The sequence below is a fragment of the Pseudorasbora parva genome, chromosome 16, assembly GCF_024679245.1.
Source record: "Pseudorasbora parva isolate DD20220531a chromosome 16, ASM2467924v1, whole genome shotgun sequence".
Lineage (NCBI taxonomy): Eukaryota > Metazoa > Chordata > Actinopteri > Cypriniformes > Gobionidae > Pseudorasbora > Pseudorasbora parva.
The window spans coordinates 25011278-25034320 of record NC_090187.1 but is presented as its reverse complement, the minus strand read 5'-3'; the positions used below and the strand labels follow the sequence as shown (position 1 = coordinate 25034320).

General features: G+C 36.5%; 2 protein-coding genes across 12 annotated transcripts in view; both read right to left on the bottom strand.

Moving 5' to 3' along the window:
• Position 1: 1 nt before the first annotated feature.
• lmf2a (lipase maturation factor 2a) lies at positions 2-13639 on the bottom strand. Its single transcript, XM_067420027.1, has 14 exons — positions 13019-13639; positions 12071-12324; positions 10579-10607; positions 10106-10296; positions 7406-7584; positions 7186-7324; positions 6631-6765; positions 6446-6551; positions 6238-6334; positions 4668-4850; positions 4149-4317; positions 3917-4028; positions 3630-3738; positions 2-1403 (listed from the first exon to the last, which is right to left on the bottom strand). Exons 1-14 carry the CDS (start codon positions 13110-13112, stop codon positions 987-989), a joined length of 2214 nt encoding a protein of 737 aa, XP_067276128.1. The 5' UTR covers positions 13113-13639; the 3' UTR covers positions 2-986.
• A 1976-nt stretch (positions 13640-15615) lies between these two features.
• Positions 15616-23043, bottom strand: part of c2cd5 (C2 calcium dependent domain containing 5) — a 53221-nt gene continuing 45793 nt past the window's right edge. For all 11 annotated transcript variants that reach the window (XM_067420014.1, XM_067420015.1, XM_067420018.1 and 8 more), the window contains 3 exons: positions 18525-18718; positions 16678-16824; positions 15616-16585 (listed from right to left, as the gene is read on the bottom strand). In XM_067420014.1, coding sequence (XP_067276115.1) covers positions 16460-16585; positions 16678-16824; positions 18525-18718 — 467 coding nt within the window. In that variant the 3' untranslated portion in view covers positions 15616-16459. The remainder of the gene's footprint in view (positions 16586-16677; positions 16825-18524; positions 18719-23043) is intronic.

Sequence of the window (23043 nt, the reverse complement as noted above, 5' to 3'; positions counted from 1 at the left end):
ATCTCTTTGGAAATAATGGCACTTGTGCCAGTGTTTATTTTTCTAAGTTTATTAAAAATATTACAAAACATTAAAGAAGAGTGGGCTTTTTTGTGAATCTTCAGTCATATTAACAATAAACATGCAATTTTTAAATGACATTACAGTGGTCAAAAAAAGCATCGTCACAAGTTATTATAATACACAAATATCACAGACCATAACCAGTTACAGTCCGATTAACAATTTTATATCATATAACACCAAATATACAAGATGATAGTCTAGGTGAAAAAAATATTCAAACATCTACATAATATTCACGAAAATTAAATAAGATTGAAACATTTTATGATACCTAGATTTCCGTGATACTTTTGGTATACCATAAGGCACGGGCGCATACCGGGCTTCATTCATAAAACACGAGCAGAACAAATGAATTGTTCATAAAAGTGCTGGTTGGTATTTCGATGCATTCAATTCAATGTGTAATTTATGCAAGAATGATTTTACAAACACAAATGTTACTCTTTCGTTTAACGAGGCCCAGTATGTGTTTGAACGTAGTTTGTTTAAGGTATTTTTTGGTCTCATGGTGGAAGACATCCTGGGTTACACTTAACATGATATCATGTAGGGTGCAAGCAGTAAGTGCACAATGGGGGAAACAATAACCTACCTTGTTTTGCATTTACCTGTCAGACAATTCGGAGGGCATGCAACCAAAAATCGCTTGTTTTGCAGTGTGGCCCTCCTATCAGGATTAGTTTAACTAAACGGGCAGGTAAATCTAGGACACTACTGGGATACATGAAAGTTTCCCTACCCTGCCTACATCTTTCAAAAATGCCTGCGAAAACAGAGAAATATCAATGTTTTGACACAATGAAGATGTAAGTGTGGATGTTTTGGGGTAGATGTCATTAGCCTGAGCTGGTCTTAAAAAGTCCGGAGATTAATTTAAAGCCATAGGAGATCACTTGAGAGGAAAAAAAAAAAAAAAATCACTTCCTTTTCCTGAGACTGTCCTCTTCAGTTTCCTCTGCACTCGCTTTCTCTTCAATTTCTCCTTCCTGTTCCTCTTCACTTGTTGCATCTTCCTGCTCCTTTTCATCTTCCTCTGAATCATCTTTTGTAACCTCATTCTCATCCTCCTTATTCTCATGTTTCTTCTCACTCTCTTTTGCCACATTGGAGCATGTCTGCTCTGTGGCCTGTTTGTCTGGGTGTTGGTTCTGGAGTGAGTCGTGTTGGCGATGATGTGCACACGATCGCAGTGAGTTGAGGAGACACAGGGTCGCTGCAGAGCTGAAGAGAGTCCAAAGCAGTAGATGAGCTGGTATCTCACGGGCATGTTCACCAACGTGTCGCAATAACTGTGGCAGCCAACCCTTTGAGCTTCGCCTCGGAGGAGCCTTATCCTGATGGACAAAATAAGAAAAGGGTCTCAATGACCAGATCAAGAGATGGCATTTAAAATAGGTAAAAATTCATTAAAGGGATAGTTCAACCAAAAGTGGAAACTTGATATTTATCCGCTCTTCCCCAGGGCATCAATGATTTAGGTGTGTTTGTGAAAACGATCAGTTTGTGAGAAACCAAACAATATTTATATAATTTTTTACCTCAAATACAACGCTACGTACAAATGCTGCGACCGGGCCATTTCTTCCTGCAAGTGAGGTCTACAAGATACTGCACATCTCAATGAGATACAAGCGGCGGAAGTGATCTTTTGTGTGATCATCTCTATGCCATATTGTGTAGTTTGACCTCACTTGCAGGAAGTGATGGCGCGGGGATGGCTGATGTACATAGGGTTGTATTTAAGGTAAAATGATATAAATACTGTTCGGTTTCTCACACAAACCGGTTGTTTCGTGTCTTAAGACATCAATGTATCACCACAAGCTGCTGTGTTTACTATGGATTTGTGTGTGTATATATATATATATATATATATATATATATATATATATATATATGTGTGTGTGTGTGTGTGTGTGATTTTTTTTCCTCTCATAGCGACTCTCATAGAAAAAACACCCCATTGACATACATTATATGAGCAACGTGTAGAGTTAAAAATCTTAATTTGTGTTCTACTGAAGAAACAAACACACCTACATCATGGATGCCCTGGGGGTAAGCATATAAACATCAAATTTCCACGTTTGTTTTCAAACCTCAAATAAAGATTCAAATGGTCATGAATCAGCGGATTGATTCATGATTCGGATCACGTATCAAACTGCTGAAATCACGTGACATTGGCGATCCGAATCATGAATCAATCTGCTGATTCATGACCGTTTGAATCTTTATTCAGCATTGTCTTCTCTTCCGCGTTTGTTTTCAAACCTCAAATAAAATCGTAATTTTTGTTATTTTTCGACCAAAATATATTTTTAAATATAACTAACTAACTGATGTCACATATGGACTACTTTGAGGATCCTTTCTGGACATGCCCAGTATACTGTGCCTACACTTAGATACGCTCTCTGACTAGATATAAAATATCTTAAACTGTTAACGGTCTTACGGGTGTGGAACGACATTAAGGTGAGTCATTAATGACATACATTTCATTTTTGGGTCAACTAACCCTTTAAAAATCTTAATGTGTGTTCTACTGAAAAAGTAAACACACCTCCATCTTGGATGCCCTGGGGGTAAGCAAATAAACATAACATTTTAATTTTTGGGTAAACTATCACTTTAACTCTCTCCCTGCCATTTAAAAGATTTAGGATACAAATGTATGATTTCTCTTCGGCAATCCATGTTTTCAAATTAAAACTGCCTAATGTTACTGAATGTAAGGTGGTCCAGTAGTGCACAGCACAATGAAAATGCAAACATAAGTTCACAATACAAATAAAATATTTCTCGCACTCGAAGCGCAGTTTTCCCTTGGCACTGTTCTATAGAGTTGGCAGTCTTACAAAGACATCAATAGCACAATTAGTTTTAATTGTTTGCAACCATTGTATAGCAACATGAAATATTAATTCAAAGACATCCACATGTATTATTACTGAACATTTATACCCGAGAATGCTTTGATGTGCTACCACAGCGCATGATGCCTAAGGGAACATCTCCCAATTCTCACCAAGTGCGGTAAAACGTATATATTTTGTATTAATTACAATTACTTTTAACATTTAAAATTATACATTCCAGTGAACAGGCTGACTTACTTCAGGTGAATAATGCTAAATTTTTGGTCAGTCTAGGAATGTACTACAACCAATGGAACATGGAAATATTACAGTATTTTTCCCGCAAATAATTATGTATTGTACATACATGGAGAGGTATTGACCAAATTTCACAAGAAGCAACTTAAACGTTAAACCCTCAAGCTTTTATTAGGATGGAAAAACACCAAAAGCTTCTTTTGTTGGGTGTAGACATTCATTCATGAGTGTAAATGAACATAGTGCTGCACTTCATTCTGAAACATATGCCTGCATTTAAATATTGATTTACGTATTATTTCATTATTTATCTAAATGAAACAAATTTTCAGATAACAGATAGTGAACTTTAGGTCTGTTTGATCTGAGGTTATAGTTGAAATCAATGTTGAAAATGTGTCCTGATTCAGTTTCACTTTTGAAGACAGACTCATTTCTTACCTTCAAACCATGTTGAACTAGCATCTGTTCAAGGTAAGAGTCACCAAGTTGCACTATAGGATAGAACTCTTCCACGTACACCCGTCTCCACCATCGCTGGGGATACGAACTAAGCGCACACAAATACATCTAATATGATAAAGTCATAAAGGAAACATCCAGTGAAGCTAACATTAAACATCAACGTTAACAATAATGCACTGTTATGCAAGATAATTAAAATGTCATTTTTTTACATGCATTTGACAATTTATAGCAAGAGGCATTGTGGGATTTTGCATGCTCACCCATCCTCTTTCGGCTCGCTGAACCAGTATTTGTAGCGGTGAGCTCTAAGGTACGTAGGAGGCTGTTTGCTGAATGGATACTGGGACTCATCTGTCTGAATGAGTCTGACCACTGCACAACACACACATAGTACAGTATAGTACAAAACACTGTATTCAGCACTGCATTTTGTTCAGATTGATGAACTGGATGCTTTTAAATCTCACACATGCACAAACAGCACATCCTTACCATCGCGTTTACCCTGCAGGAGTCTGTGTAGGAGGCTGCTGAACCAGGGGCTCTGTGTCTGCGGCCCCAGAGCAGCAAACCACATCTGCCAGTCCAGCCTGGGCTGGTGCGGAGCCACCACAGGGGGCGCTGCGCTCATGTTCCCTGGCTTATACATGAACTCTATCTCCTGCAAAAATTCATTTATAACAAAAAAATTATGTAGATCAGAAGTTGTTTTGGAATAGGATCGTGATTACCGGGATCGAATCACATGGTGCCTAAAGATTCCCACCTCTAATTGGAGAAAAAGATTTTTGCAAGCTCGAGACAATCTACAAACAATCTATAAACTTCACATTTATGATCCAGGTTAGACTCAATGTGTATACCTACAACTTTTCAATTACAAGCCCAAATTTCAGACCTCTTAGACTATTTTTGATATGATTACAGTTTTTCTGAAGTCCACCTCCTTCACATACAAATCAATTCTGTAATTCAGACACTATACACTTCCTGAAATACTCGTAAACTGACCGTCCATGTGTTGCGATCCATGCTGCCTTCAATGACCACTTCTGGACGACCTCCAACCCCGGTCATTCTCCGGAACAATCCGTATGAGTTGACCAGCTGGTAACGGTCTGTGATTTCAAATGCTGTCCGGATCCCAGGCCAAAGATTACTGTTGGCATCATATTCAAAATATGTGTAGGGAACCTGCACACATTCATTTATTATTAGCCTAATTATTTTTTACATAGCTTAAAGAGACAGTGCACTCAAAAAGATGAACACAACACTTGAAGTACACAAGTTCTTATGCGTCTTATACTGTATAACGTATTATTATTATTACAGTCTACTATTATGTATATTGTGATTGTTCGAATTAGATTTTGATAGAATAGTGCAGAAGGCACTTTTGACTTTTGGTAATAAATTACTTATATTTTATTAAAGGTCCCGTTCTTCGCGATTCCATCTTTCAAACTTTAGTAAGTGTGAAATGCTGCTGTTAGAGCATATATAAAACCTGTAAAATTATAAAGCTCAAAGTTCAATGTCAAGCGAGATATTTTATTTAACAGAAGTTCCCTTTCAAAGCCTACAGTGAACGGCCGGTTTGGACAACACCCCTGCACTTCCTTCAGGAATGACGTCACTAGAACCGTTTGTTGACTAGCCCTCCGCCCACAAGAACACGCTAAATAGGGGGCGTGGTCTTGTTGCTCTCCCACGTGGAGAAGAGCGTGCATTCAGCGCTTGCATCTCCCCGTTATGGTAAGAGGCGGGACCTTTCCGGGCAAAGTGCGCTAAGCTGCTGTCCAATCACAACACGGGAAGCGCTGGACACGTTACGTGTTTCTGAAGGAGGGACTTCATAGAACAAGGAAATCATCAGGCCGTTTTTAGGACAGAGAAAACAGGGCTGTACAGATAAGTCAATTGTGTGAAAAACACTGTTTTTTTACACGCGAAACATGAACTCATGTTATATTGCATACTAGTGTAAACATAATCAAAGCTTCGAAAAACATGCAAAGAACGGGACCTTTAAATTCCCTACAAAAGCTGTCATACTGTTTGATAAGCCTTGAAATGTGGAATACAAGATGTATGGACTAATTTTATTGTCCATTTGTTTCGTTGATTTTGACAGTTGCAGTCACCATCTATTTTTCACAAAAATCTGGCAATTCTGCTAATTATCTCAACAGACAGTGGCATGCAGGTGACAAAATGATGACAATTTAAATTTGAGGGTGAACTATGCCTTGAACAGTACACAAACAGGAAATTGTATTGTTATCAATAACTAAAATTAAAATAAACATTAATATAAAATATATTTTTAAAAACAGTTATTTGCCATGGCAAAATTGTATAATTTTCATTTAGTGCAAGTTGAAATGGTAAAACTACTAAACTTAATTGTAAATAAAAATAAAATATATTAAAAACTAAATAGACAAATACAAAACTAAAAAACAAACAAAATTAAGCTTAACTAGAATTTTTTTGAAAACAAATTCAATATAGTAATAAATTCTATCATTCTATATTTAAATGACACTTTAATAACACTGACAGGAAAAGTACAAACCAGACTGATGGCAAACATTGAGATTGCAGCCGCAGCCATCACTGCCCACTGGATTGTGCTCCAGAGACGCCACAACACACCCCTCACACAAGCACATCTGGAACATATACACATGCACAAGCAATCAAAAACATGCATTCTATCAGAACGCCATCTAATGGACATATTGAGCCAACAAACCATAGGTAAACTATCCCGTAACACTTACTTAAACATGGCAGTGATGATCTCCCACGTGAGAGACAGCACTCCAATCCAGATACTGGGCACCGTGACAGTCTTCAGAAAGCCATTGAACTCAAAATAAGTAAAGGCTGAGGAAAAGGAACACAAAGAGAGATAAATCACACTGAACGATAACTGACCTCAGTAAGATATCGTTGAGAGCTTCACCTGTTTTTGAGGAGACGCTTTTCTTTTCCCAGTCCACCTGCAGGTCAAAGTATTGGATGGTCCAGTAGCCAAGCAAAGCATATACACTGACCTCTAACATTACAGCTATTCCAGAGAAGAGAGTCTGTAATGATGCTGAAAAAAATTCAACAAAAAAGCAGCTTACACTTGCTCATTTGTTCTGCTTCTAACACATCGATTTTAAGGACAAAATGTTTAATATATCCCACCCACTAACATGTTATTTACTTCACCTCTGAGTGGTCATAATGTTATGTGTGATTGGTGTATATATAATGTGGTATGTATATTAAATAAGAATTGTTTCTTGAGCAGCAAGCCAGCATATTAGAATGATTTCTGAAGGATCATGTGACACTTAAGACTGGAGTCATTATGCTGAAACATTAAAAATTTAATTTGGAATGTCCTCAAATAGCTGTTGTTGTAATAATTTCACAATATTACTGTTTATACTGTATTTTTGATTCAATAAATGCAGATTTAATGAGACTGTTCAAAAACAAAGTTAGTGTAATATAAGTGTGCCCATACTGCTTTGTGTCTTTGGCGTGGGTCTGCGGAGCCAGAAGTTTACATGTTGGTCATCCAGCAGCGACAGGCACAGGGTGATAGTGAGAATATTAAAGAAGTTATAATTCCCAGACAGGATGATAAACACCTGAAGCAGGACCTGTAACACACAAAGACATCACAATAGTGCACAAACTCGTAGCTACTCCATTTCTGATCAAACACACGCATACATACTCACCTGCATGTAGAAGGTGGCGAGTCTGTGTCTTCGCATGGGGCTGAAAAACAGGAAAGGAACTGCGATCTCGATTACAAACGTTCCCACCACACTGAGTTTCTGGAACCACACTGGCAGCTGATGAGCAAACCAGGCCAGTGGGGTTGGTATACACTGGGTCTCATAGTGATAAGTCAAAGCTGATGAGAGGACAACAGAACACAGTGCATGACACAGTATTATTTTAGTTTCGTTGAGATATGTTTTTTATTAATATTTTGAATTTGTTTTTATTTTTATATTGTCCATTTAAATTTGTGTTAAAAAAAAAAACATTTAAGTCTAAATAGTTTTACACATTTTTTATTTTAGTTTTAGTTATTTTCACCAGATTTACTAAACAGAGCAAATTTGCGTGAGCCTACAGTGAGGAAAATAAGTGTTGATTTCCCAATTGGAAATCTTGGAGGGGTCTGAAATTATCATCGTAGGTGCATGTCCACTGTGAGAGACATAGCCTAAATAAAAAAATCCAGAAAATCACAATGTATGATTTTTTAACTATTTATTTGTATGATACAGCTGCAAATACGTATTTGAACACCTGAGAAAATCAATATTAATATTTGGTACTGTAGCCTTTGTTTGCAATTACAGAGGTCAAACGTTTCCTGTAGTTTTTCAGCAGGGATTTTGGCCCACTCCTCCACACAGATCTAGGTCAGTCAGGTTTCTGGCAGTTTGAGCTCCCTCCAAAGATTCTCTATTGGGTTTAGGTCTGGAGACTGGCTAAATGCTTCTTACAGAGCCACTCCTTGGTTATCCTGGCTGTGTGCTTCAGGTCATTGCCATGTTGGAAGACCCAGCCTCGACCGATCTTCAATACTCTAACTGAGGGAAGGAGGTTGTTCCCCAAAATCTCGCAATACATGGCCCCCTCCTCTCCTTAATACAGTGCAGTCGCCCTGCCCCATGTGCAGAAAAACACCCCCAAAGCATGATGCTAACACCCCCATGCTTCACAGTAGGGATGGTGTTCTTGTGATGGTACTCATCATTCTTCTTCCTCCAAACATGTTTACTGGAATTATGACCAAAAAGTTCTATTTTGGTCTTATCTGACCACATGACTTTCTCCCATGAACTCCTCTGGATCATCCAAATGGTCATTGGCAAACTTAAGATGAGCCTGGACATGTGCTGGTTTAAGCAGGGGAACCTTCTGTGACATGCATGATTTCAAACCATGACGTCCATGACGTGCATTAACCAACAGTAACCTTGAAAACGGTGATCCTAGCTCTTTTCAGGTCATTGGAGACCCCACGAGGTGAGATCTTGCATGGAGCCACAGTCCAAGGGAGATTGACAGTCATGTTTAGCTTCTTCCATTTTCTAATGATTGCTCCAAAAGTGGACCTTTTTTCAACAAACTGCTTGGCAATTTCCCTGTGGCAATTTCCCCGTAGCCCTTTCCAGCCTTGTGGAGGTGTACAATGTTGTCTCTAGTGTCTTTGGACAGCTCTCTGGTCTTGGCCATGTTAGTAGTTGGATTCTTACTGATTGTATGGGGTGGACAGGTGTCTTTATGCAGCTAACGACCTCAAACAGGTGCATCTAATTTAGTTTAATAAATGGAGAGGAGGTGGACATTTTAAAGGCAGACTAACAGGTCTTTGAGGGTCAGAATTCTAGCTGATAGACAGGTGTTCAAATACTTATTTGCAGCTGTATCATACAAAAAAAAAAAAATCATACATTGTGATTTCTGTATGATTTTTTTAAAATTATGTCTCTCACAGTGTACATGCACCTACCATGACAATTTCAGACCCCTCCATGATTTCCAAGTGGGAGAAGTTGCAAAATAGCAGGGTGTTCAAATAGTTATTTTCCTCAATGTAACTTTATAAAAGCACTTAAGTGAATGGACAGTTATCAGTGATGGCAGTGATGCGCGTGATCTACTGATGACGCGTAAATTAAAGCACACAGACTCAGTCGGATCATTTCAATAATGACCGTCGCAGACCCGTTAGTGCCTGGTTTAATACGTGCTTCTTTAGGGCCATAAATAATGGCACAAACACCAGTAAATTTACGAGCGGAAACTTTTGTAAATCACCTTGCGTTATTCATTTAAATCCATATATTTTGCGCCTGAAAGGGAAACTCTGACAAACACTTTTGCAATAAGGTCAGCCACAAAAATAAGTGTCCACGGTTCTTCAGCGCTAACTTATCACTGCACGTCTTTAGTAAATCCTGACAGTAGCTTAAAGCCAAAAGAGGGTTTGCACTGGCAAAACTGGTCCCAAGTTAAAGCTACAGTCCGTAAATTGCCTCTTTGTCACCATCTTTGTTTGAAACCTGCAATTGCAGTTATTTGCAGAATTATAATTTTTACGTGGGGATGAGCATTAGCAAGGCTCTCAGCACGGATGAGTCTAATGTTTTGAGAAGTATATGTCGCTGTCTGTCAGTCACCACACCGGTGTGGATACTGTACTTTAGAATCACAGATTCTGTCTTGGAAGTATGACCAAAATACGAATAAAATAAAAAAATCCTTTTAATAAATCACGCTACCAAAGGTGATTCATTCTAACGATCGCTTAACTCATATCAAATCCTGCAAATTATTAATGAAAGTTCTAAACCTTCCAGTAGCAACTCAAGAGCATGTGGGCACAAATACTAACCTATTCTACGAAGCCTCACCTGTCAGGCCCCACCAGGTGGGGCACCGGCTGGTCAGTTTCACAACACCTGATGCAAACATCAGCCGAAACAACAGCCAGCGCACCAGCCAGAAAGTCACATTATCATGGAGGCACACCTTTGAAGACCAGGGCATTTTCATGGGAGCAATGAGAATGGCCAAGAAGCCCGTCTCCAATAAGAGGTTATCCCTGAGAACAAGATAAGAATGGAAAAAGACATGTTTGACACATATCCAAATTCTGATGTGCTGCTGAGGACATTTCACAGATCAACACAGACGTGTGACTACAGTAACATTCAAGTATCTGATAAGGTCAAGACTTCAAGGTTGTCCAGTTAAACAAAGCCAAAGACTTTGTTATATACAAGTTATAAAATGAATACAATTTAGGGAACAAGAACATTTGTGAATCAATAGAACATCAAGTGGTGTACAAGCAACACACACTGACAGAAAGCCTCAAACTTACCACTGAAAGTATAAGAATACCTGGCCCACCTAGAAACAATAAGAACATTTCAGTATTTTATACATTACCTTTTAAATGTAATTATTTTTACCCTTAAGAAGTAGTATTTGGGATAAGTTGTAGTCAACACATTTATAGGATATACATGTATTTGTACAGTAGCGGTCAAAGGTTTCAAAACTTTTTTTTGAAAAAAAGAAGTTTTTGAAAGAAGGCTCTTATGCTCATCAAGCCTGCATTTATTTAATAAAAAATACAGAAAAAAATGGTAATATTGTAAAAAAAAAACTTTTTTTTTTTAAACAGGGGTCCCCAATCTCGGTCCTGGAGGGCCACTGTCCAGCAGAGTTTAGCTCCTCCAACCACAATCAAACACACCTGAAACAGCTGCTTTAAAATATAATTGTGTGAATTTTTAGCATTATATTACTAAAGTCTTCAGTGTCACATGATCCTTCAGAAATAATTCTTAATTAGTTTTTTTTAATAGCCACCATGATATAACATTTGTAAATAATCTGTGAGAGAAATAACAATGAAGCTTAATTATTAATCACTAAATTTAGAACTGGGGTGGAATTAAATAAATTGTCTTCTTCCCACTCCCTTTCAGGCAGAATTCGATCGTCATATTTGAAAACTGTATATTCTGTTTTTTGTTTTGTTTTTCTTGCACTATATGACTTAACTATATTTGTCTACCTTGTACTTTTTGTGCCACTGCCTGGAATAAATGAATAAATAAAAAATAAAATAAATAAATAAACTGTGATACAGTTTTTCTGTATTTTTGATCAAATAAATGAAGGCTTGATGAGTATAAGAGACTTCTTTCAAAAACATTAAAAATATTTTTTTATTTTACTTTTGACTAATTAGAAAACTTTTGACAAATTTTTGAATTTTCCATTCCTGTTAATTGGCTATCGCTATATCAAGGTGAAAGCATAAGTAGTACATTAGTAAGGCAAAAATGTATTGGCCAATATTTTGCCATTATATTGATTATCAGCATAATCCGATAACAGTGTATGGTTGCATTTGTAAAGGAAGCGTTTATTACTTCTTGTTTAAAATCCAAAATCATACTGCTACAAGCTTTTAGATAGCAATAGATACTAATTTCTGTGTAAAATATAAAAATAATACATTTTAATTATTACAATTTATTTACTGCTATAATATATATATATATATATATATATATATATATATATATATATATATATATATATATATATCAGTAAATAAATTGTAATAATTAAAATGTATTATTTTTATATATGTAGATGCTTGTTCTGAGACATCTAGAGTCAACTGTAAGAAGTCTGATACTTTCACTCAAGGGGAAATGCATTGCACAACATTTTTGTGTCTATTTAACAAACTTTTTGTATATATATATCATTCTGTTCTCTAAACTTCACATCAGCTACTGAAAAACCCATATTGGTCAATCACTATTAGCATCCACATGTGATGAAGTTTGTACCTGGTAGAGAGATAGATAGAGTATCCAGAGCACCAGGAAAACTCTGCAATCTCTTAGCGGCGGTAAAGCCAGAGTCATTAAACTGAGCAGAGCACCGGTCAGACTGAGAAGCTCCATGCACTGCTGTGTGTCCAAACCCAAACGAGGACCAAACCACAGCAGGGTGGGAGAATACTTCAGTTGCTCCACAAAACTCTTACCAGACACTCGCAGCTGCCACCGTGCCGGCAGCAAACCCTCGTTTCCATACAGACCTAAAGAAAAAAAGAGCGTTCACATGGTCAATGCAACACATTTCTGCATACTCTAAAATGTGGATGTCATTAAGTTACTTTTAGTTTTTTATTCCAGAATGCAAAAATTTGGAATCTCAGATTTTCAATATGGTCTCAAATTTTTGAACCCCATAGATACTGAATATATTATATATATATATATATATATATATATATATATATATATATATATATATATATACACATACATATATACACATACATACATACATATACATACACACATACATACATATATATATATATACATACATACATACCGGTATGTATGTATGTGTATATATATATTTGTCTATCAAAAAGTTTGTTAAAAAGACACAAAAATGTTGTGCAATGCATTTCCTCAGACTTCTTACAGTTGACTCTAGATGTCTCAGAACAAGCATCTACATGCTGATCTAAAATGTTTTGCACAAACAGTTCGACCAGAATCATGTAACATTAACAAGCGCCCTTTAAAATATTATCTCTAGTACTGTATTCCTACAAAACAAAGCAAAAAACTGAAGATTTGAACAAACTATAACCTAATGTTTTAAGAGATGAGTATGTTCATTAAAAATGTATGCCTAAAAGACTTTTATTGCGTGCGTCACAAACAAATTCTTAGTTCATTGCATGCAAGTTAAACTAAAAATCTTCACAAACTCACCTGGAATCTGCACGTAAAGAGATGCAAAGGCAAACATATAAATAGCAGAAATGCACCACAAGAACATGTGCCTCGGCAGCCTTATGTCTCCCATTTTTAATTTTCTTTTTTATAATAAAATCCTAAAGGAAACAGATGGGGTAGGATTCCCCTCAAGATGGAGATCAGGGAGGTTTGAATGCAGGGTACTGGCTGAGCGACACGTCTGACGTGCACGAACCATAGACCGTAAAAAAAAAAAAAAGGAACAGGGAGGACGCGCATAGAGGACGGGCCACGAGCGCTGGCTGTCTACTATGGCGAAGAATTGCCTTATTAATATTAACTACGCCATGCTCGGGGAAGTCAATTTGATTGGCTGACTGCTGTACGATAGTAAGTTTACGTTACATGACTGGCCAATTAATGATCTCTGCGTGAACAAAAATAAAATACATATTGCTCAAATAGGCCAATGAGGCATTCACGGCCTCATCAAGCTGTGCCCTTGTTATTGTTTTGAAAAAGCGATCTCTAGCGGCGAACACTGTTTTAATAGTGTTTTAATTTTACAGCGGTCAAACAGTGACGTTTAGGGCAAACACAATCGTTCCCTGACCAATGAAGGCCGGTCCGAAAGACGTGGATGCTACATCATAGACAGTAAAAGAAATGGACACAGCGACCCCATTGACGTCTACGGCGAAATAATGAAGTCAACCTAGGGGCACTCACTTCCTGATGGCTGAGCGAACTGCGCAGGCTCAGACTGAGCTTGACGACGTAGATGTGACGTGAGCCTCCTGTCTGACAGCTGTGAGTCTTCTAGTAGATGTGGAAAGCGAAATCTGAATCACGTTGTTTAAATATTTTCTCCCGTTGCTTTTGGCTCACTATGGGCTTCTCCCCATTCTTCTCCCTTGACTTTATCAGACTAGTCTCCAGGACATGTCTCCACGTCCCCCCGACTGCCTCAGAGACAGTAAAAGATTGCCTGCGAGCGTCTCCTCCGGTCTATACGGTAATTTCTCAACTGTGCGACAGGGTCGCGTTGGTTATGACGCAATCGTTAGCCTATTTTTACAAAAACAGCTTCTGTGGGGCGATAGTGTAAGATACAAGGTAATGGAGCCTTTTATACATTGTCGTGTTTCTTTAGAAATAAACAATGGACAAATGGAGTCTTTAAACGTCTCAGATGTAAAGTTATTCACTGTCAAAGTGACTCAAAAATGAATGGGAGTCAATGGGATGCTAACAGCAGGTGATGGCTTGGTTAGCAATGGCAGCCCCTAGGGGTGGAACGCTTTCCGAGCGCTAGATTACCCCCTTGTGCTACATACGGAAGGCCAAAACTTGTGGAACTGACGTCAGCTGTGCGCTGTGATTGTATCGGAGAGTGGGAGGGGCTCGAGCGGTCTCAGAATTATTAAAGGGATAGTTCACCCCAAAATTAAAATTTGATGTTTATCTGCTTACCCCCTGGGCATCCAAGATGTAGGTGTGTTTGTTTCTTCAGTATAAGACAAATTAAGATGTTTAACTACAACCGTTGCTCGTATAATGCAGAAATAAACACACCTACATCTTTGATGCTCAGGGGGTAAGCAGATCAACATCAAATTGTCATTTTTGGGTGAACTAACCCTTTAATAATAAATTATCGACACATGTTGAGAATTTATGCCATGGGCCAAACTTAAACAAAAACAAACAAACAAAAAAAGTTAAAAAAAAAAAAAAAAAAAAGGCCAAAAGGGCTTGAGCACCACTTCTTGTCTCTGTGCAAGTGCCTGATCGAAGGTATTCCAGTCACAGACACTTTAAAATATTTGGGTAATATGGCTATTTATTTGACAAATAATTTAGCAGCTAGACAAAAGCTAGATTTTTCCATTTTACGGATTAAGGAAATCAGTGATTTCTAATAGCAGAAGAGATGCTTTTGGAGGCCTATCTGTTGTTATAAAATCAAATTATATTCCTAATAAACTTCCGGTCACCTTATCTAATTTTTATTCTCTTCTTGTCTATAAGTTGGTTTGCAATTTGGGTTTAATTCATGGTCACAGATTTGTTTTATTTTTTAGAACTTTGGAGACTATATTCTGAATACTGACATATTGATGTGCAAACGCCTAGTTAGGGTGCAGCCACTTCCAACTAACATTTAATGCCTGGCGACAACTAGCGATTCAGATTAGAATAACCATTGTGTCTTTTTGCCTTTGCTTGTCATCATGTTTTTTTTAGTCATTTGGTATTATTAGCAGATAAAGATATACTTTTTTTTTTAGGATAGACATCTGAATCAATCAGGCTGATTTGCGAACCGGTTCACCTGATTCTATAAAAAGACCTGGATCAAAAAATGTGAAAATGGATAGATTAAAAAATAAAATAGATTTTAAAATAGCAAAATAAATTATAATCACTAATTTCCATATATTTCCTTGACCATACACATCCTGTTGCTTGTAGTTTGATGTTCTGGAACAATCTGATTTCACAGCACAACATCCCATGATTTTTCTCAATATATTGCTCTATTTTCAAAAGAACAGTCTGACATCTAACTCATTAAACAACAGGGAAGAACTTAACAAGGACTAAACACACCAGAGCCATAATAGTTTTATTCAATTATATCTTAATGTACAATTTTGATTTGTCCTCAGGCAAACACATATACAAAATAATAGCAATAAAAGTCAGTCAACACAGGAGCAGAGCAGCCCACGTCATATCCAGACCAGTCATCTGTACATTCAAGTGTCAGTCCATGGTGAGCACGCTTCTGCCCTGAAATATCTCTGTCTTAATGATTAACTGGCATTGCACATGCAAGAGAACTGGAACGGCCTCACAGAAGTCCGATCCAAACATTTTGTTTAAAAAAAAAGAAAAAAAAAGCATACATTGTGGCACATGAAAGAAAACAAACGTTTCCAGCATTTGACATGATTTAAAAGAGATCAGTAGGACATGACAGGAAGTGCCTAATTTGAAACCAGTATTTAAAATCCTGAACTGCATGTCGGTGTGAGTGCATCAGTAGTTTATTCCTTTATTTAAATATAAAACATGGCCATTTAGAGTGGTTGACACGTTTACACACTCACGCATTTTATAGACCTTTTCAATTTTGTAGCTGCCTTCGCCACATTTGGACAAAATAGAATGTGAACAACAATGGGCAACACAGAAGCATGGCAGATAACCTTTCTGAAAGGCTTCCGATGGAGGGATTTTAAAAAAATATTCCGAAATAAAACAAAATATTGGCCATTTACAAGGGCTAAAATATAACACATTGGAGAACTAACTAATCAGGTCATGTTATGCGTGTCTAGATATTAACTTCTTGTTGGAGATTTGGTTCCTAGTTGTAGCGTGACATCGCTTCAAATGGCATGGTTCATGTTAAGACCCATTTACTTGAGTTTGTCAGTGTGTGTGGGTTCACGTTCCGTCCCCACCGTTGGAGGTCTGTGTGGTGGCTGACTGTGGCTGTACCGAAGCCGCCTCAAGGTCAGATTCTCGGACAAAGATAACGGCGTCCCCACTTACGTTGATTAGGCACTGCGCCTGTTAAGTACATGCAACACCAGCATAAATGAACAAATGTGATTGGTTAAGTGTGTGTACGGGTCTTTGTGTGTGACTGCGTATGTATTAACCTGGTTCTTGTTAGGGTTCTCCATAAACACGCACTCCTTCATGCTGTAGGAGACGACGGCGTTCCCTCCAAGAGCAGCGACGTGGGCACGAACCATTGCAAATACCTCAGCTATGAACGTATGCAGAAACCCGCTCACACCTCCCTCCTAAAACAAAACAATACATAATACACAATAATATACAACAATATATAAAAAAGTAGATTTATTTATAAAAAATGTACATTACTCTTAATCTTAATATTTTAACATTTAATAATTGTATTTAAATTTAATAATATTAATATTATATATGTAATATTTTATTATTAAATATATTATATTTATATTATTATTTTAATAATACATTTTATAATAGTAAAACTATTAAAAGTAATTATTTATAATGCTAATAATAAAACAATACACAATAATACATAAAATTCTTAAATTATTAATTATATTTTCATGACAATTAATGTTAATAATCGTAATTTAATTATGTATAAATGCTGTTAATCAATTAAAATGAATTAAATCACTTTTTTAATTAATCAAGAGTTTACAACATATTTTTTTAAAGATTAATGTTACAAATTAATGTAGAAACAACATAAAGACAGTACATTTTAAATACTTGTTTTATGGCATCTTTTTATGAATGAAGGCCAGTATCACTGATACTAATACAGCTACTGGTGTCTCAATAAAACAGATTTTTATCCCCCAAAAAAGTGAAGAATTTATTATAGCAATTCAACATTATAGTGTGACTGAAAACTAATTATGAACATTTATTAGGCTTCAAAAAATATAACTTTTAATGTAAGCGAACTATATTACAGTAAACAATATACACATAAACCCATAATAAATGTCATATACCTGTGCCCTTCCTGTCTAACAGGTAGTAAATGTACAGAAATTAACATATCAAACGGTCTGCTTTGCCAAAATTAAAAATTAAATAGATTTATTAAAGGGTTAGTTCACCCAAAAATGAAATTGATGTCATTAATGACTCACCCTAATGTCGTTCCACACCTGTAAGACCTCCGTTCATCTTCAGAACACAGTCTAAGATATTTTATATTTTAGTCCCAGAGCATATGCAGTATATGCACACTATACTGTCCATGACCAGAAAGGGAATAAAAACATCATCAAAGTAGTCCATATGTGACATCAGTGGGTGGATTAGAATCTCTTGAAGCATCGAAAATACATTTTGGTCCAAAAATGATTCGGATCGCCAATGTCACGTGATTTCAGCAGATTGACACATGATCCAAACTGCTGAAATCACGTGACATTAGCGAGCCGAATCATTGATCGATTCACTGATTCATGGCTGTTTGAATCTTTATTTGAGGTTTAAAAACAAAACGCGGAAGAGAAGACTGATGCTGAATAAAATCGTAGTTTTTGATATTTTTGTACCAAAATGTATTTTCGATGCTTCAAGAGATTCTAATCAACCCACTGATGTCACATATGCACTACTTTGATGATGTTTTTATTCCCTTTCTGGACATGGACAGTTAAGTGTGCATAGACTGCATATGCTCTGGGACTAAAATATAAAATATCTTACGGGTGTGGAACGACATTAGGGTGAGTCATTAATGACATCAATTTTATTTTTGCCTGAACTAACCCTTTAAAACTACAGATGTTCTTTAGTCAAGCACAGCGAGTCATTTTCTCTGATACTTTGCCGCTGCCAAACATGACGATTAATAATGATTATTCATTTTGCATTAAACTGTAGTAAATTAATTCATTCTAATAGCAATAATATTATTTTAAAAATATTAACAATTTTCTCAATATGTATGAAGTGGTATTAAAAACGGTGAGACTGCTACCTCTCTCAGCGAGGTGGTCTCTCTAATGAAGAACATGTTGATAATGCCGAGGTACTTTATGATCTTTGCACCAGGAATGAAAGAGAGCGGGGTCATTCTGACCACTGCCACAGAACTCCCCGAGTAGGAGCGATTCGACCGAAGAGAACGAGAGCGACCCTCGGGCAACGGGCTGGCCTTCTCCATAGATGATGCTGTTGAGAGTAAGAGAGCGAGAGAGAAAGAGGGGAGAGAAAGAGAAGAGAGAAAAGAAAGAGGGGGTGGGAAGATACCAGACATGGCCTTCAGAGGGCGCTGTACAAGACCAACGCATGTGACGAGACAAACATGTGACTGAGGAAAAAAGACATATGTGTATTTGTGTGTTGCAGATCAACGGCGTGTGAGCAAAGCAAAGCAAAGCAACTGCACTGCACCATGCAAATAAACACCATGCAAATACAGAGAGACAGAGAAGGAGAGAAAGAATGAATGCACGCATGTTGAATCTGCCTTGATAAATCAGAAGATGATGAGCTTTGAGAAAGAAGACACTTTTTCCCATCAAGAGTGTGAAAGAGCTCAAAATCTCAAAGCCGCTGCATCACAACTGGACACTAATGTGCATGCAGCTCCAAAACATCGCTCAAACTTTTGGTCAGCGGACTCAATTAGGGCTGGGCGATATATTGAATATTCATGCGATTATTCTGGTGATGATATACAATAAAACAACACAGTAAATAATGCATTGATTTTATGAATGCATTAAGACAGATTTGTTAATCAGATTTGAGTCAGCTCTGTCCCATTCATTTATGTGAATCAATCTACTCAAAGAACTGATTTAAAATTCAAACTTTTCATGTTTTTAAAAAAATATGATGTATGCATGTATGTATATGTACTTACTAGTGGTGGACTGATCAACTGGCACCGATAACTGATTGGTGTAACAATCAGTTATTGGTACGAGAGCGACCTCTAGAGGCGGAAAAAAAACTATCACTGACTCCTGGACACAAGACTGCGCGCACAAACTGTGTGGAGAGCGCTGACACATCAGATGCACATTTGAAATAGACAAAGAAACGGTTTGTATACAGTACACTACAGTTCATGTTGCCATATAATTATAAAAAAAAAAAAATTGTTGTCGACTAGATGCTACATTAGCAGTGAAAGAACAGCAGTTCCCTATGTATATTTACCGTCGAGGCTGAGAGGATGCTAACATTAGTACTGTAAAACATTTGTGTTGGACTGTGTGAGGTACAGCGGTTAAAACAATGTGACAAACACACGCAAGTCCAACTCAAATGTTTAATGTCACAATTGTTACCATCTATTTCCATTAGTTTGTATCCAGCTGCTCACTTTTATGCATTCATTAACCGGAGAAATTGCGTGAGAAAGCAAACTGCATCTTCATGCAGCTGACAGAAACATAAATTAGAAATGCATTCGATTTCAGTTCTTTTTTTATTGTCACTGTAATATATACATTTTTATTTTGATTAGATAATCATCAATATATTCCAAAATGGAAGCCAATAAAGTGCGAGCTATACATATAATATATGACCCTGGACCACAAAACCAATCACAAGTCGCACGGGTATATTTGTGGCAATAGCCGACATTTATGCCAAAAATCATTAGGATATTAAGTCAAAATCATGTTCCGTGAAGGTATTTTGTAAATGTCCTACTGTAAAATATATAAAAAAATGAATAGGTAATAAGTAGTAATATGCACTGCTATGGACTTCATTTGGACAACTTTAAAGGCGATTTTCTCCATATTGAACTATTTTCAAATAGTTGCATCTCGGCCAAATATCCCAACAAACCATACATCAATGGAAACCTTTTTTTTCGGATGATGTATAAATCTCAATTTTAAAAAATGTACCATTACTGGTTTTGTGGTCCAGAGTCACATACAGTATGCACATATTTAATGCTTTCTTGTGTAGGTATTTGAAGATGGCCATCTTTAAGCATGACTGTTTGGATTTATATGAAACGACAGCACTTTACAATAAGATTCCATTTGTAACATTAACTACGGTTAATAAATCCTGCAGAATTATTGTTTATTTTTTGTATATTTTTTTGTACATTTACTATTACATTTTTATTTTTATCTGTTAACCTTAGTTAATGCACTATGAACTAACATGCATGATCAAGGTACAATTGTATTGCTCAAACATTAATACATGCTGTAAAAATGTATATTGCATAATGCATATAGTTAATGTAAGCTAGTTAATACATCCTTGTTAAGCCTTGCAAAGTGTTACCTATGAAATATAAACAAAGAAACACACATTTGACCTGAAATATTTGTTTATATAATTTTCTGTAATTTGTTCTGTATAACTTCTCATTTTAAAATATTCATATTTATATATTTATTTAATTTAACACATTTTCATGGTTAAGTACTATTTTTTTTTAACTATCAGTTAATCAGCTATCAGCAAGTACGACCCAACCTAGTTATCCATTTGACCTTTAGTTTTTACCAGTTAATTTCCATGTCATGACTCAGATCATTTAGAGTGGACAAGGATTTTCAAAAGTATTTTATAAAAATCATAAAGAGTAACTTTTCTACCAACATATACATTTTAGAACGGAGCATAGCAACAACTTTACGACTACAGAATTTTCCATAACTTTTTTTATATTAAGATTTTAATAATGTCTGAATCCTGTGTTGTAACAGTCTATAAAATAAAGGAATTATTGACTATATTTGAGCTAATTTAGTGAAAAACTGGGTGGAAAACATGCCTTGATTATTTTACACTTCATACGTTTTTTGATTAAACATTTTGAATCTTCTTGACTTCAGTAGCTTTGCTTTTGAGTTGCCATTTCAGACCATCTACAGTAATATCAAGATGTATATATATAACATTTTATTTTTTCTATAACGCCCAACCCTAAACTGTACAACCTTTAGGGGTTCAAACTGTTCAAACTTAGTGATTTTATATTTGAGCACACTCCTCTTATCAGCCAGCTCAAATATGAAATAACTAAGGCACAACTAAAAGAAGGATGGTCTTTTTCATCACGGTTCCTTACTAGGACTCGACCTCAACTTTCACACTCTGTCAGTCAAGTTCGGATACGATCAGATCGGCGTATGGCAGCAAGACTCGTCCTCTTTTGGATGCAGGACATGGAGTATGTGTGTGTAAGGATGCGTGTAGGAGTATAGACTATAGTCAGAGTAGATGCCATTTTAAACATACATTTTTTTTTTTTTTTTTTTTTAAATATTCTTTGGGTAAATACATCATACAGTGCTGTAACTTGGTTTTGATCATTTAGCTGGCGAAACACTGTAAAAAACATCTTTAAACAAATTTCCACAAGACTATATATACTGCCCGGCCAAAAAAAAAAGCTTTTTGGATTTAAATAAGGAAATGCTTAACTCTTTCCCCGTCAAACACTTCATTTTCCGTTATTTGTGAGAAAACGCTTCCCCACCAAACACGAAATTTGCCGGGTTTCTGTGTTTTCACTGTTATGAATGAGTACAGAATCTCCTGATCAAAACACAGGCGAAGAAGATGAAAGAGACGGAAAAAACAACCGATCGTATGCAAGCAGTTGTATATGTAATTAACATCATCGTCATCATTAAACATCATATAAATCAAAACTGCCCAATGTTACTGAATGAAATGTGAACCCAGAATGAGCTATAGGACTGCGCAAGCATTAGGGGTGTTAATGGACTCGATTTACTCCATCTGTGTTCGATCATCGCTCTGCATCTGATCTGGAAATAATCTTTGACAAAAACAGCTTTTTGTTCAAAATGTCGCTTTTTTATGAAACTTGCCCATATTTAAGTGTTGATAAAAAAGGAATGCATGAAGCTAGAATACTTTTTTTTTTTTTTTTTTTTTTTAAGCAGAGGGTCTGCTCTTTTTTTGGTATATTGCATGCTCAAATATTCATACAAAGAAATATTCTATGGGACATTACATTTTTGTGAAAATCATCAAAAACCCTGGCGGTGGCTGGCCAACTATTTTAAAAAACGCTGGCAGGGAAAGAGTTAAGAGTCTATGATTGGATCATTATTGTAGTGATTTAAGTTTCTAGCATATTATACTATGTTTGGCAACAGTTTTTTTTAACCCTAATTGATGGAGTGTGTAGCTTCTCATTTCTTAAAAAAACATGTAGAAAGACACATCATGGCCATATTCCAGGATGACAATGTCAAGAGTCATCACGCTCAAATTGTGAAGGAATGGTTGGGAGAATCATAAAGAATCATGATTCTTGAATCAGTCCAGGGCCCGGTGGCATGAAAGCCCTTAAGTTAAGAAAGCCTTAGTTATAAGTTTAAAAGTACTCTTAGAGAAACATGGGTTACAAGAAAACAACTAAGGGTTCACTTAAAGGGTTAGTTCAGCCAAAAATGAAAATTCTGTCATTAATTACTTGTTTGACACCCGTAAGACCTCCGTTCATCTTCGGAACACAAATGAAGATGGCTCAT